Consider the following 18,493-nt stretch of genomic DNA (forward strand, 5'->3'; position numbering starts at 1 on the left):
GCCCGCATATTACTTACTTTCAATCAGGAAACTCCCGCATATCACTCTCAATTAGGAAATTCCCGCATATCTCTTACTCTCAATCAGGAAATTCCCGCATATCTCTCACTCTCAATCAAGAAATTCCCGCATATTACTCACTCTCAATCAGGAAATTTCCGCATAACACTCACTCTCAATCAGGAAATTCCTGCACATCACTCATTCCTGACATAAAACATTTCAAATATTTTTTTCACTTTGCTTTTTTCATTCTCCAAACTAAATTGACAATGATAGTCTTAAAAATTGCTTCCAAATTGAGAAGAAAAATCTCTTTCCTTTTCATATATTCCCATTCTTTTGCTAAATTCATTGCTCCTTCCTATCACTCAAACTTATCATATCATATCATATCTGTTATCAAAAAAAAGAAACCTTTTCAAATAATACTAACAAATTTTGTGTTCATTCATTCCAAAATAACTCACACATTTTGTCGAAATCTTTGAAAAGCTAAGCAATAATGGCAAGAAAAAAAAATTGATAAAAAATAATTTTAGTAAAAATTTTTAGCATATTTCATCCTAGTTTTAGTGAAAGAAGAAAAAAAAAAATAATAATTCGAAATTTTTGATTTGTTTTGATGTCTGCGAAAGAAATGATTTGAAGTTATTTGGCTAAGAAGCAAATTGCTAAAGCTTTTGAGAAACTAAATGCTTCCATATTTTTTGCTCTTTTTTTTTTTAAAAAAAAAAAAATACTTTCAATTGATTTGTTATAATGTTTGCTGCTATGTGTGAAATTTTTTGGTTTATTATTATTTCAAGCATTTCGATTAATTATAAATGCTTAGTTTATTAGTAAAATTTTAACTTAGCTATTTTTTACTTTTACTTTTAATACTCTTTACTTTGCTTAATTCTAAATATATAAGTTAAGAAAGTACGACTACATTTAGCTCTTTTAATTTATTCTGCCATAAAAATCTATGCAAATTTTCATTTTTATTTAAATATTGATCAATTATTTTGCGCCCCCCCCCCGCCCCTCCCCCCCAACTATTCTTAATTTTATCTAATATTTTAATTTTATTTTTGATTTATTAAGAAAATTTTATCTAATATTTTAATTTTATTTTTGATTTATTAATGAAGAAAATATTTTGAATTTATATTTATTCAATTTAGCTTTTTTCAAATATTGTTGGAAGAATTGAATAATAAAATGGAAAAAAGTCTTGTCAATATGATTAATTAATATTGATTTGCATTATTTTATAAAGTTGATATTTACAAGCTTTCAGAAATATTCCGCTAATTGTTTCCATAAATTTTCTATCAATAAAGCGCAAAAATCACCATTTATTCATTTATCGATCAATCATTTTAGTCGCTTCAATAAGCTTATCATTTCATTTGAGAATATAAATCTCATTCGCTGCATGCATTTACATGCATTTGCATGATGCATGATGCATGATGCGTGCATCTCTTTGCTTAATTTCACCTTTCCTTTTGAACCAATAAGCTAAACTTTTTCTCGTTTACTAATCATTAAATAAGTAAGCTTAAAAAAAATTTCTTGGAATTAATTTTAGGATTATTAACTTAAGCTTTTTCTCTCTCTCTCTCTCTCTCTCTCTCTTTTATTCTTTTTTTATCTTTTCTTATTATATTCATACTTTGGTAGATTTTTTTTTCAATATTTGATTTCTTCTTCAATAATATCTTATTTTTTTTTTTTTTTTTAGCAAAATAATTTTTTTGTTAAAAAATATTTGTTAAAAAATTTTTTCCTACTTTCCAGTTTATTATTTTTTATAATTTCAATTTGTTTCATTTGTTTAATCTTTGCATAATTTTGATTCTTCTAATTTTAATATATGCTTATCAACAATAAATTTACTTTTCAATTTGTTTACATTATTTAATAGAACAACATGATTGATTAAATTTCATAAAATATACTTTCAAAAGTTTTATTTGTATTGGAGAAAAATGTCTCAAAATTTGATTGAAACCAATTTTACTCTTTTTTTTCTTTTCTTTTCTTTTCTTTCATCCAATTTTGATATTGAAATTGAATTGAAATTGAAAAATAAAAAAGAGTGAAGCAAAACTTTTTAACAAATATCAAACCAATAGTTAAACAATTTAAATGTTTAGTGAAAAGCAAACGAAAACTGCTTGGAAAATTCTTTTTTTTTTTTTTTTGGGAAAAATTTCATTAATCAGAAAAAGAACTAAAAGCCTTAGAAAAGAAAAGCATTATACTTTTTAAAATATTTGAAAGAGTAAAAAAAAAAAAAAAAGAAAAAGCTTAGCATTTAGGTATATTTTTTGTTATACTTTTCTTCAACTAAGGAAAAGCAAAATTACTTTTCTAATTTTCCTAAAATGTATATTTGCCAGAAGCTTTCCAATAAACCAAAAACCTTTTTTCCTCTTTTTTTCCTCTTTTTTTTTTTTTTTTTTTTCATTAGTATTATGACTATTTGAAAATTATTCCTATTTTAAAATCTTTTTATTCTTTTCTCTGTCTCTTATAAATATCTTTAAATTAAATTGTGTTTAAATAATAAATTTATTTTATACTGTTTTATCATTGCAAGCATACAATTTTGAAAAATTTTTCTTCTGCTAATTATTATTGCTTAAAAATTTTTGAAATTTTTAAACGTTTATAAAAATTATTTTCATCATATCTACTTATTATAAGTTATGTCATAGAGTAATTTAATTAATTGAATAGTGAAAATTTCAATGTGTTAATTTTAAATTCATTTGAGCAAGAAAAATTTACTTAATTAGAATTTCTTTTTTTTTTTTTTGATCCTTGAACTGATCATTTCATGGAGATAATTTATAATATTTTATGATAATATTAGTATTTTTTAGTTTTACCTGAAAATTTTTAATTATGATAGATGAGAAAATATTATTGAATTTAAATGCTAAATATTTACTTCGTTGTGATAAACATTTATTATCATTTCAGAATTTTTTTTTTTTTTTTAATGCGATTATTTTGATAATTTCAATTTGACCATTGTGATAATTTAATAATTATTTTTAATAATCATAGCTTAAAATTATTATTTGAAATGTTTATAAATGAGAAAATTATGGAAAAAATTTTATCTTTATACTGCAACTTAACAATTCTATTTCTTTAGTATTACTTTCTATAAGCAATCTATTTGACAAAATTTTTAAATAGCAAAAATTTAAAATTGAAATAGAACTGCTATTTTTAGCATGTTTATAATATACGAATAAAATTTATTTCTACTAATTAACATATTTCTAAATTTTATATAATAAAATCAACAAAATGAAATGTAACCTTTGTTGCATTATTATTGACATTTTTTTCATAAGAAAATTTTAAAAAAAAAAATGATAATAGCTTTACTTATAGTTATTTATTTTATTTTTATATTTTTTTTTTCTTAATAAATTGCTCATTAATAAATAATTCGTTTTCTTTTTCTCTAAAAAATTTTATAATTTTATAGTCTATGCATTTTATTATCATCCAAAAATCAATATTCTCCGACAGAAATTCATTTATATTTTATGCATTTATTATTTATACATCGCTAATGTCATTGCTATCCTTTTAAACACTTCTTTTTTACTAATTCAATAATATTTCTTATTGTAGTGGAAAGTTTTTTTTTTTTCTTTCGAAATTTTGGATATTATTTATTTATTTATTTATTTTTCATTTTGTTTACTTTAGGCAACCTCTAAAGAAGGTTTTATTGAAGCAGAAGGTTCTGGTTGTGTGGAATTTGAAGAGCAAGAAAAATGTCAAATTACTGATCTCGATCATACCGGTAAATATTTCATTTACTAATTTTTTTCTAGCAATTTACTGGACATTGTCCATTTTATTTATGGCAAATTTTTTTAATTCATTTTCTAACAAATCATTGAATATTAGTTTATTTATTAATGGTAAGCATTTTAACAATAATTTTTGCTAATAATTTACTAAATATTATCTATTTGCTTATAGTAAATGTTTTAATTCAAATTTTTTTAAACACTTTAATGGACGTTGTCCATTTATATTTATGATTTCAGATTATATTTTTAAATTCTACTAACATTTCTTTATATATATATGTGTCTTTTTGCCACAGTGTTATATTAAATAAATAGATTATACTTTATGAAATATATTTTATATTTAAAAAATATTTAAAAATTTAAAAAAATTTAAAAAAAAATATATATATATTTCTACGCTACACATTTATTTATGCGCAAAATGCAGCGCATATGTCTGCTGAATTCATATGTGCTTATATATGATATCAAACATTGAATATAAGACTAATTAATTATTAGTTTGAAAATAATTAATTATCGTTGTAATTATAATTATTCAAACTACAAATTTTCTATTTCATTTTCCTCATTAAGCATTTTTTTTTAACTCTATAAAACTTTTCTTTTTTTTATAATACTTTAAGAAAATGTTAAAATGCATGTTTGATTTGTTTTACTTTATTAGAAGAGTAACTCAGAAAAAAAATCTTTTTTTTTTTCAAAAATTTAAATTTTACTAACAAAAAAAAAAGTTTTGTTATTTTTTTGAAATATAATAAAACTAAAGATAATTTACGAGAAAAGATTAAAGTTTATTGAGATTTTAATGAAGTATGATAGAATGCAAAGACGAATGATTTTATTGTCATTCTCTCTTTCTTTAATTAGAAATGTACACTTCGAATCGAAATTTACATGTAAATTGCAGGATGCTAACATTTAAATAAGCTTATGGGACTCTAAAATCCATTGGGACTATTTTAAAAAAAAAAAAAAAAAAGCATATATGAACATCAATTCTTATTCACATAATTTATGCGGAATTTTGTTGGAGATAATTTGAAGATGAATTGCGCAGATTAACTTTGATAATTGCGCAATCGATTTTTTTGCATTTTGAATAGTTTCTAACAATATATTATGCTCTAGAAGAGAAAAATTAAATTTGAGAAGAAAGTTAAGTAAGTGTGAAGTGAAAGTTAGTTAAGTATATAGATGAAAAGTTAACTAAGTTTAGAGAGAAAGTTAAATAAGTCATAATGTTGATGAGAAAAAAAAAAAAAATGAATGAATGAATGAATGATCTTTTGAATGAATTCATATAAACTAGGAAAATTCAATTTTAGCCTTCAATTTTTTTTTTTTTTTTTTTTTTTTTGACAGAGATTTGTACTTTCGATATTAGCATATATTAGGTAAAGTAGTAATACTTAAAGTAAATTACTAAGTTAACAATAAATGCAGCAAATTTATAGAAATTTGTAAATTGTAAATAGTAAATACAGAATAGCAAATAATAAATATATGATAAAATTACATAAAACTAACCATTTAATTAATTATACTTAATTAGGCATGAAATAAGTTCTACTATTATTAGTAATTTTAATCATACTGATAATTTTTTTTTTTTTTTTTTAAGTTTTATTAAAATTACTTTAAAATACAGTTGAGGCAATAAGATTCCTTTTATCATCGATGATAAAATTATGATTTTATCATCGATGGATTAGAATATCAATCATTTCAATAACAAAGTTTTTTTTAACTTAATAACCATTTCCTATATTTCATTTCATTTTTTTTTTTTTTTTTTTTTCATCTTTATTTCTTAATTTAGAAGCATTTTTGAAATATTGATAAGTAAGTAAGCTATCTTATTACTCTTTTTTAAAAACCCTTTGGCTTTTCACATCATTCTCCCTCTCTCTCTCTCCCTCTCTGTCCCTCCCTCTCTCTCTCCCTACCAAATATTTGTTTCCCTTTTTCCCGTGGGAATTTTATAACAAAAAGAAAAAAAAGTTTTTTTTTTTTTTTGCAAGAAAGCAATAGAAGAAGTAAACAGAAAATTGATGTTGATTCAAATCAAAAAAAAAAATTTGTTTTTTTTTTTTTTTCTTTCTGTGAATTCTTCTATTTCCTTTTTTTTGAATTTCTTCTTCCATCCTTATTAACTTTTACTTATTAACTTTTACTTCGTACTTTTTAACTTTCATATTTTATCTTTTCTTTCATTCACTAAAATTATTTATTTCTTTTGAGTTTATTTCTTTTTTCTTTTCTTCATTCTGTAATTTTAATTTATTATTGTTTATTTTTTTTTTCTTTTACTTATAAATGAATTTCATGGCAAAATTTTTGATCAAACTTAACATTTAATGAATTTTTTTTTGTTAAAATGTTTAATTAATTGTTGTATTAACAATGTATTATTAATTTATTCATATTTTACACTGATTGAAAGTAACATTGATAAGTGATAATATTGATAATTTTAATAATACTTAAGCTTTTAAATGGAAATAATTGATTCTGTAGATGATTATGTATTTTTAATTAATAAACAACAACTATTGTATATCGCTACTTTGGAATCTAACTTAATCATTAAATGATAATGTGATAAATGATAAATGATAATAGACTAATCACTGATATAACGTTTTATCACATGAATTAAGTTTTATGAATGGGATTTTTGCTAATTGAAAGGGAAAATAAGTTGTTTTTTTTTTTTTTCAATTATAAAACTTTTACGATCATTATAAATCATTTTAATGAGTGCATATTTTGAAATTTTATGTTTAACAAAAGTAATTTAAAATTTTCTCAATTATAATTCAACAACATAAAATAGTATTATTTAAGAGTGTTATTAAATTTTTAAAATTGTTATTGGTTCTTTTATTAAAATGCAAAAGCAATTAGTTGAAATTTAACAAAAAATTTTTCTTTCATTCAACATTAGTAATGTTTAAAATTTAAAATTATTAATTACATATTAATTGATTTCTTCTTTGAAATGCTATAACTTTTGAAATATATCAAAATTAGTTCAAGGTTAATCCTTTTTTTTTCATAAATATATGTAAAATTAATTTTATTGTTGTAACTTTACTCTTTTTTTTTTTTTGATTTTAATTTTTTTTTTTTTAATTTTTTTGAAATTCATTAATAATTGAATAAATTTGGTTAGAAATATTCGATGACAAAATACTGTCATCGAATTTATTTTCTGCTAATTATAGCTAAGATTATTTTCCTTTTTTTTTTTTCTTTCACTTCTTTATATAATTAATGATCGATAAGAAATTTTCTTATACTTTTTATTCTTTTTTTTTTTCATACTTGTCTAGTCCATATACTTGGCTGGTTTTTGTTCCTAGGCCAATATACTTGTCTAATTTCTTCTAGTCCATATATGCTTACTTCTTATAATCTATGTACTTATCATTTCAAAATATAAAAAAAATAAATTATAGACATTTTATACAAATGAAATAATTATTATTTTCCTGTTAGCATCAAATCTTTTTTCCATTCATTATAAAATTACAAAATTTTTTGACTTCAACAAAACAAAAATATTTAAAATTCAATTTAACATTTGTAAAAATTCTTATTTTAATTAATTAATTCTCACAAAACTTAATTTTTTTTTTTTTTTTTTTTTTTGATTTAATTAATTCTTTCTTATATTTTTCGCTAACATTCAATATTTTTTGCTCTTTTTTTTTTCTTTTTCAGAAAATTTCAAACATTTTTTGAAAAACAAAATTCTTTTGAAGAAAATGAAATTAAAAAACCATAAAAAGTTATTCAATGAATTAAAAAAAAAAATAAAAAAAAATTTTAAAAAAGACCATTTTTACAATAATTAATATTTTTGCCTTCATTTAAGCTAAATATTTGCTAATATAAAAATATATGGAAAATGCTTAAAACGCATTATATTATCATTTCTTTTAGTTATAAAAAAAAAAAAAAACAACGATTGCATTTTATGTTAAAAAGAAAGTAAAAGTAAGAAATGGCCTAAATTCCCAATTGGTTTTGGTTATATTTTTAAAATGTTAATTTCATCTAAAATTTTAAATATTTCAATGATATATGAAAAAAAAAAAGAAAAGAAATGTCAATCGATCATCAATTGTTGAAATAAAACATATAGAAATGACGTGTTAGACAGATAAAATATTTTTTTAAAAAAAAAAAAAAAGCAGTCAATGACAAGTGCGCTCTTCTTTTAAGTGCTAAATGCGCTTCAGTGTCGTACCAGTCTCCGCCTCATTAAAATATATATATTTTTTTTCTTATATTTTTAGATATTATCGAACATTGATCGTAAAAAGCGATTTGTTTGCAAAAAAAAAAAAAAAAAAAAAAGAACAACAAAGAAAGAAAGGAAAAAATTATGCAAAATAAATTTTGATTATCGATTTTCTTTGTTTTTTTTTTTTTAAAAAAGATGAAATATATAAATGAAAATTTGTTTATAAACAATTAAATATTAGATAATTAGGTAATTAAAATAAAAATGAAACTTTTATAAAAAAGTTAGATAGTTTTAAGGGAAAAATTTTTGGTTGAATTTAATAACAAACAACGAGCATTTAAATATTTAATAATTGAATTGCTAATGCTATAATTGAATTTAGTATTAGGAATTAAAGATATTAATTTAATGATTATTTTAGATAATTTAAAATTATTTTCATCAATGAAGTATAATCTATTAATAATATTAATTAACATACATTGTATTAAGAATGAGTGTATATTAAATTATGTCATTTTTGATGTCACAAAATGATGAATTCAACTCGGAAAAAAAAAAAAAAAATTGAAGTATACAATTTTAACAGAGTTATGTGTTTATACTTTTAGCAAGGTATCATTTTAAATTAAATTACTTGAATTAAATTATTACTTAAACTTAAATCAAAGTTTAACCTCAAAATTTACCTCAAAATCGATGCGTTATTTTGTTGTTACTTGAAATTCTGAATATTTCGAAAAATAAAAAATCCATTTTTTAAAAAAAAAAGAAAAATAAACTTTCAATCACAGAAAAAGCATGAAAATAATATTGCAAAAAAAGAAAAAAAAAAATTTCAAAAATTCCAAAATATTTTATTATGTGTTTTTTAAAATGAAATTTTATTACTAAAAAATAAAAAATATGAAAATCACAATTTCAAATTAATTATATTCTCCCTAAAATTTGAAGTAATTAGCGCTTTAATCAATAAACTGTTAAATTAGATCGATTAAACTGAGAAGAAATGTAGGCTAATTGCAACAAATATCTGTTCGAGATGAGTTATCTTCCTAATCCTCTTTCAATAATTTTAATGAGCCTTGGGGACAATTACTTGACTTGTCTCTTTTTTTTTTTTTTTTTTTTTTTTTGCACTTCTCCTCATATTCAGATATTTCTCTTTTCATTACTAATCAACCTGAAATTATTTCTACACATAATATCGCATTTCATTCTTTTAAACAGCTTTTGAATTTATTTTTCATTTTTTAAAGTTTTACTCTAATCTTATCTAAAATCAATTTTTGTAATATATTTTGTTGATAAGATTATTTAAAGTTTATAATCATGTCAATCTGATAACTTAATCAGTGTTATCACAGTATTTTAATCAATAAATTTTATCATTTAAAATGTTGTGATAATTATTCTAATTAAATTTGTCTTCTATTAATAAATTATACCCGTAGTATTTGAAAAAATATAAGAGATAATAATAGAAAGAGCTAAATAATTTGCTGTGATTATTGCATAAACAATTATTTATCTGAGAGATTTGAACGAATAAAATGCAAAGAGAGAGAGAGAGAGAGAGAGAGAGAGAGGGAAAGAAAGAAAGAAAGAAAGAAAGAAGAAAAGGTTAATTAAATGAAAACAATGAGTGAAAGCATTTATCGCAAAGCTACTTTTCATTAAATAAAAATTTCTTATATTTTTAGTATAAAAAAAATTTTTTTCTCAAAAAAAAAAAAAAAAAAAAAAGATTACAAATTTTTATTTAACATATAAAATTCTAAAATGTTTAATTTTTAGCAATTTTTTTTTTTAAAAAAAATTTAAAAGTTTTAGAAATATTTTTAGAAGAACGAAAAAGCTAATTTAGCTAAATTAGCTAACAGATAACAAAATTATATGTAACTTTTATCCTTTTTGTTCCTTTTGTCTAATGTAAATATCAATTTTGTATATTCTCGAAGACATTATAATTAGGAAATCATCGAGAAATTTGTTCCTTTTTTTTTTTTTTTTTTTTTGTCGCGTGATGAATTACTTTCTTAGTAACCTTTTAAAGTAACTAACTATTTGTATTAATGAATCATAAGAAAATTAATAAAATCATCAATGCTATAGACTTGTCAACAATAATCATTTTGAAGTGTCACAAATGTCACCAATTGTCCACTTCTATCATTTTCTCCGCAAAATTAACATTTACATGTATTAAAGCATATTTTATTATAAATAAATATATATATATATATATATATATATATATATATATATATATCAGATAGGTTGTCTATTTTCTTTTAGCAAATGTTATTTAGTAAAAAATGTAATTTTCTTTTTTTTTTTTTTTTTGGATCTGAATTTGAATTTGAAAATTTGTTGTTTTATTTTAGCAACAAAATGAATATTACAACAGTTCAAATATTTGTGCATCCATCTCAAATTATGCTAAAATCTTAGTAAAATCAAAATTTCTTAGAAAAATTGGCAATTTTAAATTAATGCTATGATAATTTAATTGTTTTAACTATATAATAATAATTTTAACTATTTCATTTTTAAACATTTCACTGTGTTTCATTTGAAATTAGTTATTTCTCAATGTTTAAAAATAATTTTTGCTATTCTTTTTTTTTAAAAAAAAATTATTAGTCCCTTTTATCCAAATTATATTTTCTATTCTGATAATTTTTCTAATTTTAAAATTCTTTTTTAATTTCTATTTTTAAGTACTTTTAATGTTAACTTTTATTTTTTTCAAATTTTGCATAGAACAAAATTATACATATGTTTCAATTGTTTCTTTTTCTTTTTTTTTTTCCTTTTACTAAATTTAATAAAAATTTCTTTTTACTAAAAAAAAAAACAAATTTTACTAAATGTATATTTAATTCATTTCTTTCTTTTAAATATATATCATTTAATTTTTGAACTATAAATAATAAAATGCATTTACAAGAATAAATTTATCAATATCGCTATCTCTTTGTTTTTCTTTCTTTCGGATAAGTATTACTTAATAATAGATAATTGTGGAGCTCTAGATTTGTTGAAATAATTTGCAAAATCAAAAAGGAAAATGACCAAACGATGGAGGACAAAAAATCGTTTAAATAATGGAAGTAAACAATTACGTTTATCAAAACGAACGACAACAATTGCACCACCAATTAAATGTTTATTTGACTGGCATTCCACTAAATGTCAAATTGTTCATCACAAACGACCGTTATTTGCGCCTAATTTAGCATCTGGTTCAGCTAATTAATTAATTAATTTTTTTTATTACTTTTAGAAGATCAATTTCAAATTAATGAGAAAGTTGAGAGAGAAAAAAAAAATAAATTTTTTTAGATTTAAAAAATAAAATTTGTATTCTTCTGATTGATAATTGATTGTTTTTTTTTTTTTTTTTTTTTTTTTTTTAGAGAAGTGAAATTTTTCATTACTTAAAATGTATCTTATCAAATAAATTATTTGTTAATATTTTAATTTATCATATATACTAGTTAAAATTACAATATATTATGTATAATATTGAAAGATATAAATCAAAGAAAAAAAAATGGATCAGATCAATTAGAATATTTTAAAAGTATTTTTTAAAAAAAATGGTTATTAAAAGGAAAAATTAAAATATTAAAATTTAAAATTATAACTTTAAATGATAGCTGATGTTTTAGAGAAGAGAAATTTTTTTCATTAAAAAAAAAAAGGAAAGGTGAATTTTAAATTGAATTAATTGTTCAAATAAAATTTTTGCTAATATAACGGTTTGTGATTTTTACCAAATTAGCAAATGGGAAAGAATAAAGATTTATTCAAATGTATATTTAAGCAAAGAGTGAAATAGATTACATTTATTTATTCTCTTATTTTATTTCTTTTTCTATTCAAATAATAATTGAACAAATTATTAAATAAATTATGTAGAAGATTAAAAAAAAAAAAAAAAAAAAAAAAAAAAAAGAAAGAAAACGGATTAGAAATTTTAAAATAATAGTAAATTTTAATTTTAAATTGAGAAAAATTTTTTTTGAAATTTATATATTTAAAAGAAAAATTCAACTAATTTTTTATCATTAATTATATTCAAGTTTATATTAATTTAATTTTTCAAATTTAATTATAAAATATGTTTATTTATAGTTTTATTTGTTTTTATAGGTTTCATTACACCAATTCTGCCAACATCACGAATAACTGGAGGAAGTGATAAATCAAAATTATCAACGAAAGCACTGATAACAACAACTGAAACAACATTAACTACAACGAGAGCTAAACCAATTACTTCAGCTAGCACTGAAATATCACAATTGGGACAATTTGAGAATTTGGCTCAGGAACAACAACATCAACCAACAACAACAACAACAACAACAACAATAAACGGTGAGTTCACTCAACGTACTCACACGTTTCTTTCCACCAACCTTATCACCGTTATCACTATCACAACAACAACAACAGCTACTACTATCACCACTATCACTACTACTACTACTAATAATATAGCACATATCAGCACAATTAATACAACCACATTAACCACTATCACTTCAACTTTTAGCTTCTCTCGAAATTATGATAATAATTATGATATATTCACTATTCCTAAGATAAATAGTAATGGTAACACGCTGCTACCAGCATTGTTTCGTGCTGATAACGATGATAATGATGATAATGATGATCGTTTTGCATTCTTTTGGCCAACCGTTTCATCATTTCGAACACAAACTGCAATTATTTCTTCACCTGAAATAAAAAACCTGGAAACATCAGTTCTGGTACCAATCCAAATAATTCCCACAAACATTTTTCATCGCAATGATATTACAACAAAAAAGCCTTTTCCAAATTTCACAATGCAAAAAGATGCAAAAAGACTAAATGAGACGAAAGATGAGAAATTTATCACTGCTACATCATCTATGAACGATTATCTTTTATCATCAATAATTCGGAATAATATAAGTCAGCAAAAATATGATAGTAACCACTCTGATAATTATGCTAGATATTATTATCATCCGTATGATATATCAAAGTATAATAATTATAATTATCCAAATGACATGCATAAACACTATGCTTTTTCTAATAGCAATCATACTTATCTGCAATATTTTAATAACAATTCGGAATGTTATAATCATTCTAAAAACAATGCTAATTATTCGAAGTGTCGTTATGCTACTACAACGAGTAATTTTTCTGCACCATTATCATTACTACCTTCTACTACACCATTATCACTAATACCTTCTACTACACCATTATCACTAATACCTTCTACTACACCATTATCACTAATACCTTCTACTACACCATTATCACTAATACCTTCTACTACACCGTTATCACTAATACCTTCTACTACACCATTATCATTACTACCTTCTACTACACCATTATCATTACTACCTTCCACTACACCATTATCACTAATACCTTCTACTACACCATTATCATTACTACCTTCTGCTGCACCATTATCACCTTTCTCACCCAATACAAACACTAAATTTATGCAAATTTCTAGTGCTGTTTCACAGCAACCTAATCGAAATTATTTTGAAGATTTGTGGAGCGATATTGCTGCACCACCAGCTCTTATCATAGATAACGGTGAGAATGTATCACGAAGCAAAACAACAACGACAATATCTCCTACTATAACAAATACTATTAATAGTAATCTACCAATTAAACCACTAAACTTTATCACTATAGATGCAAAACAATCGACATCTCATCAGGCTGTATCAGTAAATGATATGATAACATCTCGAAATGATAAAATTTTAATATCAGTAACGCCAAAAATAACATCTCTTTTGCTGAATGCTTCAACTAAATCGTCATTAGTAAATGACAATGCAGAAGAGAGAAAGAAAGAAATAAAAGTGCCTGAAGCTAAGAATTTGGGTAAGTTTAAATAGTAGAAAGTAATGCGCTTTTTTAAATTCTAACAAGCTATAGAATTTCTTCTTCCTTTCTTCCCTAAAAAACCTCTTTTTTCTTTTTTTTTTTTTTTAAATTGAAATTTTTATTTTCAACTGTCAATTTTAAAGTTTATTTTTCTTTTCTTTGCTTCAGCATGACTGCAATGTTTTATTCAAATTTCTAGTTTTTTAATTATTTAGTAATTAATTTGTTTATCTTTTTTTCTCTTTTTTTTTCATTCTATCCTATTTATTTATTTTCTTTTTTTTTGGGGCACATTTGAATTGCAACAATAAAAATTAGTAGTCAAATGTGAAAACATATTTGAGAGTTATAAATTTGTTGCTTAAAATTATTATTGAATAATTTATCGTAATCAAATAAGTTATGATTAAATGAAATAGAAAAAAAAAAAAAACCCTTCAGACCTTATTGTTTGTGAAATTGTTAGTTTGTTTACCAATAATTTTTTAATTAAATTTTAATTTATAGAAGATAAAAAAAATTACAGGTAACATTGAGCAACAATATAAATCACAACGATTGCTTACCGTACCAACCTTATCATCATCATTATCATCATTATCATCGTTATCATCATCAGCTACTACTACTACTACTACGACTGTTAAGCATCGTATTCGTACAACATTGGTGAGCCATACTATTTATGCAGTTAGACCAACTACTCCAATGGGTGAACTTATCACTGATACAGCTAAGGTTTGTTATTTGATTAGCTTATCTCTTATCACTTCATTTTACTTATCACTAAATTCATTATATATATTGTTAATTAATAAAATTGAAAAAATGATTAGGAAAGTAAGTGAAAATTTTTAAAAATAACAAATGAAGAATGACAAGTAACTAAAATATTGTGTTACATTTTTTTCTTAAATTAATTTTTCTTTTTTTTTTGCAAATTTATATTTTAAATTTTGAAATCATATCTAAAATAAAATGTCGTTCTCTTTTTTTTTTTTTTTTTTTTAAACTTATTTACTTAATGAACTTTTCATACTTATCTTTAATATTTTCAGGCTCCTGCTACGCCAACAGATTTCCCACGTACGGCACTAATTTCAATTGCTTCATTATCTGTGATAATTATCATTGCTATTGTTGTTTTTTGTGTTTTTAGGTAAGATTTGACTCTCCTTTTTTTTTTTTTTTTTTTTTTTATTTATACGTTTCACTAATTCAAAAATGTAAATTTATTATTCCTAGAATAATTTTTGTTTTTAAAAATTCAAAAAAAAAAAAAAAAAAAGTATCTGATATTATCTGTTGTACTTTTAGTACTAATTAAAATTCTTTTAAAAAATATTTTTCTAAAAAAAAAAAAAAGCGAAGATTTTTTCTTTGTTTTTCTCTCTTACAGTACTATTTTATTTCAAATTTTAATTTTATTTATATTTGAATCATTTTTATTTATCTTTTTTTTTTTTTTTTTTTTCTATCTTTGCTAACATTTTTCTTCGTTTTAATTAATTTAAAATGAATGAGAAAAGTGTTAAGAAAAAATTTTTTTTGTTTTAGATGTAGACAAAGTGGTCCATCAACAGATCAATATCCAATGGTTTGTAGTAGTAAACAATCTGGCTATGCTCCAATACCAGCCGAATTATCACCACCAATGATGCGAGAATCATCGAGACATAATGCTCCTCCATTCTTTCATAATCGAGTTAATCAACTTGATGGCGGCTATCAACCAATTAAAGGCGCTGTTATACCAAATGGAAATAACACAACAAATAATATTAAAAATAATTGTGCAACATCTATTAATGGTAGAAAAAAAGAATTCAAAGAATGGTATGTTTAGCTGTAATCTAAATTTAAAAAAAGAAAAAAAAAAAAACTTTTTTTGAAAATTTAATTTTATTGTAAATCTAATTTAAATTACATTTATTATTTATTTCAACTTGAATGATAATATACGATTGATTTAATTTTGAGAAATAAAATTTTGTATATTTTGATCTATGTGAAATATTATTGATTAGATGTTAAAATGAAAAGAAATGTTATTACTCTAACATAATTTCATTGTATATTGGTAATATTTTCTTGTGAATATGTGTTATACGTGAAATGTTATCGATTAGAAGTTAAAGTAACGTTGATATAATAATCAAATACACGTATTTTACGTGTATTTTACGTGATCATTTTATATGATGAATTATAAATTATTGATAGTAATAATTTTAACAGATTATCTAATTTTTCTTTTTGTTTTTTTTTTTTTTTAATTCAATTTTTCTTTATTGAAATAAAATATTTTTAACTAATATATTGTATTTCTCTTTTCTTCCTTTTTTTTTTATTTATTTTTTGTAAAATTTCTAAATTGTAATTTTTTTTTTTTGAATTTAAGAATAAATTTTGCACACTTTTTTTATTTATTAATATCAAAATATCATTGTGCTTTTTGTTTACTTATTTTCCTTTTTTTTTTTGTTTTTTTCTTGATTTTCTTCCTGTTTACTCATTTTTCTTCCATATCATTTTCATTTTGCCATATTTCTCAAATGCATTTCAATGAATCCCTCCTCATTATTTAATAATTTTATTTTAATTTCTTTCTTTCTCCTTTTTTTCTTCCCACTATACTTCATTTCCCAATCATTAATTAATTTATTTTTCATAAAAAAAAGAAAAAATTCTCTATTTTTAATAATCATTGCAAAAAAAAAGAGAAAAGAAAAAGATGTTTTTTTTTTTTATATATTTGCAAATGAGAACAAAATAAATTTTCAATTTTTTTAAATTTTTTATCAACTTGAAATTATCAAAATTTTCCATTTTAGGAAGGCATGAAAATAATTCCCTCTCATATCTATCTTATCACTGATTGATAATTCATTTAACATTTAGGTTGCAAAAAAAAAACGAGAAGTTGTAATTTAAAAAATATAAAATTATTCTCATTTGAAATGAGAATAATAATTTTTTGCTTGTATTTTAATTTATTCAAATTTGATAATGTAAAATAATTTTGTTTGACATCGCAATTTTTCAGTTATTAAAATTGCGATAATGTATTATCGTTCGCCTCATAATATTATATTTTCACTCTAAAATCTTTCTTTTAATGCTATGATCTTCTTCTCTTTTCTTTTTTTATTGTTTGCTAAATTGAAATTAATTATTTTCAAACTTTTGTTTATAAAGAAAGTTTGCAAAAAGAACAAACAAAGCGCAATTTTGAAAAATGCAAATTGCACTAATAATGGCAAAATGGAATTGCAGAAAATTTATGATTGCAAATAGTTAATATTTGTTAAAGTATAACTTTTTATTATTATTATTTTTTTTTTTTTTGTCTTCTGCCAAATATTGATTACTTCAAACAAAGTGTTTGTTTATTTTTTTTTTTTTTACATACCTTGATTAATTTTCTTTTTTTTTTTTTTTTTTTTTTTTTTTAATAATTTGATAAATTTTGTAAAATGCAATAAATAAAAATGCTTGATAAATGTTAATGGAATATGCTTAATAAATGTTAAATAATTAATTAATTACGAGTGCGCTAATTATTGATCACTTTACAATCAATATAGATCTTAATTATTTTACTAAAAATTTCTGATATCTATCACAGAAAGAAAGAAAAAAAAAACGAAAAAATGAAATTCATCTTTTCGATTGCTAATATTTTCATTGACTAACAAATCTTTTCATAATTTTAGGTCACAATTAACCTAATTACCTGATTATCTTTAAAGTTTATTTTTTACTAAGATATAATTCATACTTAAATACTCAAATTTATATATCTAATTAATATGAATGTTAAAGGTAATTTTTTTTCTAACTTATCTGCGATAAAAAATGAAATCAACAATTTTGCATTTTTATTACAAAATATACTTTATTTTATTTTTTTTTTTTTGAAAATTAATTTAACATCTTAATGAGATATGCATTAGAAAGAGTAAAGCTTATCAGATCTAAAATTATTATCAAAATTCATTAGAAATTAATAATAATTGAATTGATAATAATAGATTAATAATTTGAATTGAATAATAGATTTTGAAAGATTAAAAATGAAATTTTACAAAAGAAACAATTAACCAAGTTCAGTGCAAAAATATTGCTGTAAAATGTTTAAAATTAGCACTTTTAAAAGCGATATGAAATTTAATTGTAATTTTTATATATTTTTAAAGTTAAAATTAATTATTGAAAATGAATAAATCATTTTAAAGTATCAAATTATTTTAGCAACTATTCGATGAATTATTGAAACAAATAAAAAATTTACTTCTTCCTCCTTCTTTTTTCTTTTTCTTTCATTTTTAAATTAAAAGACGAACTGAACTGTTTGTGTCTGTCTGAAGGGTTAAATCCAAGAATAAATAAAATCAAAGAGACATAGCTTTTCTCTCTCTCTCCCTCTCCCTCTCTCTCCCTCCCTTTCCTTTTCTTCTCTTCC

General features: G+C 21.6%; 1 protein-coding gene across 2 annotated transcripts in view; it reads left to right on the forward strand.

Annotated features, from left to right (window-relative positions):
- Bma-nrx-1 (Thrombospondin N-terminal -like domain containing protein) overlaps window positions 1–15,874 on the forward strand; it is a gene marked incomplete at both ends in the record, with an annotated part of 42,753 nt that extends 26,879 nt beyond the window's left edge. For both annotated transcript variants that reach the window (XM_043082511.1, XM_043082512.1), the window contains 5 exons: window positions 3,727–3,823; window positions 12,259–14,025; window positions 14,555–14,766; window positions 15,087–15,187; window positions 15,586–15,874. In XM_043082511.1, coding sequence (XP_042938445.1) covers window positions 3,727–3,823; window positions 12,259–14,025; window positions 14,555–14,766; window positions 15,087–15,187; window positions 15,586–15,874 — 2,466 coding nt within the window. The remainder of the gene's footprint in view (window positions 1–3,726; window positions 3,824–12,258; window positions 14,026–14,554; window positions 14,767–15,086; window positions 15,188–15,585) is intronic.
- Between the last annotated feature and the right edge of the window lie 2,619 nt (window positions 15,875–18,493).

Source organism: Brugia malayi, assembly GCF_000002995.4.
Source record: "Brugia malayi strain FR3 genome assembly, contig: Bm_v4_Chr4_scaffold_001, whole genome shotgun sequence".
NCBI lineage: Eukaryota > Metazoa > Nematoda > Chromadorea > Rhabditida > Onchocercidae > Brugia > Brugia malayi.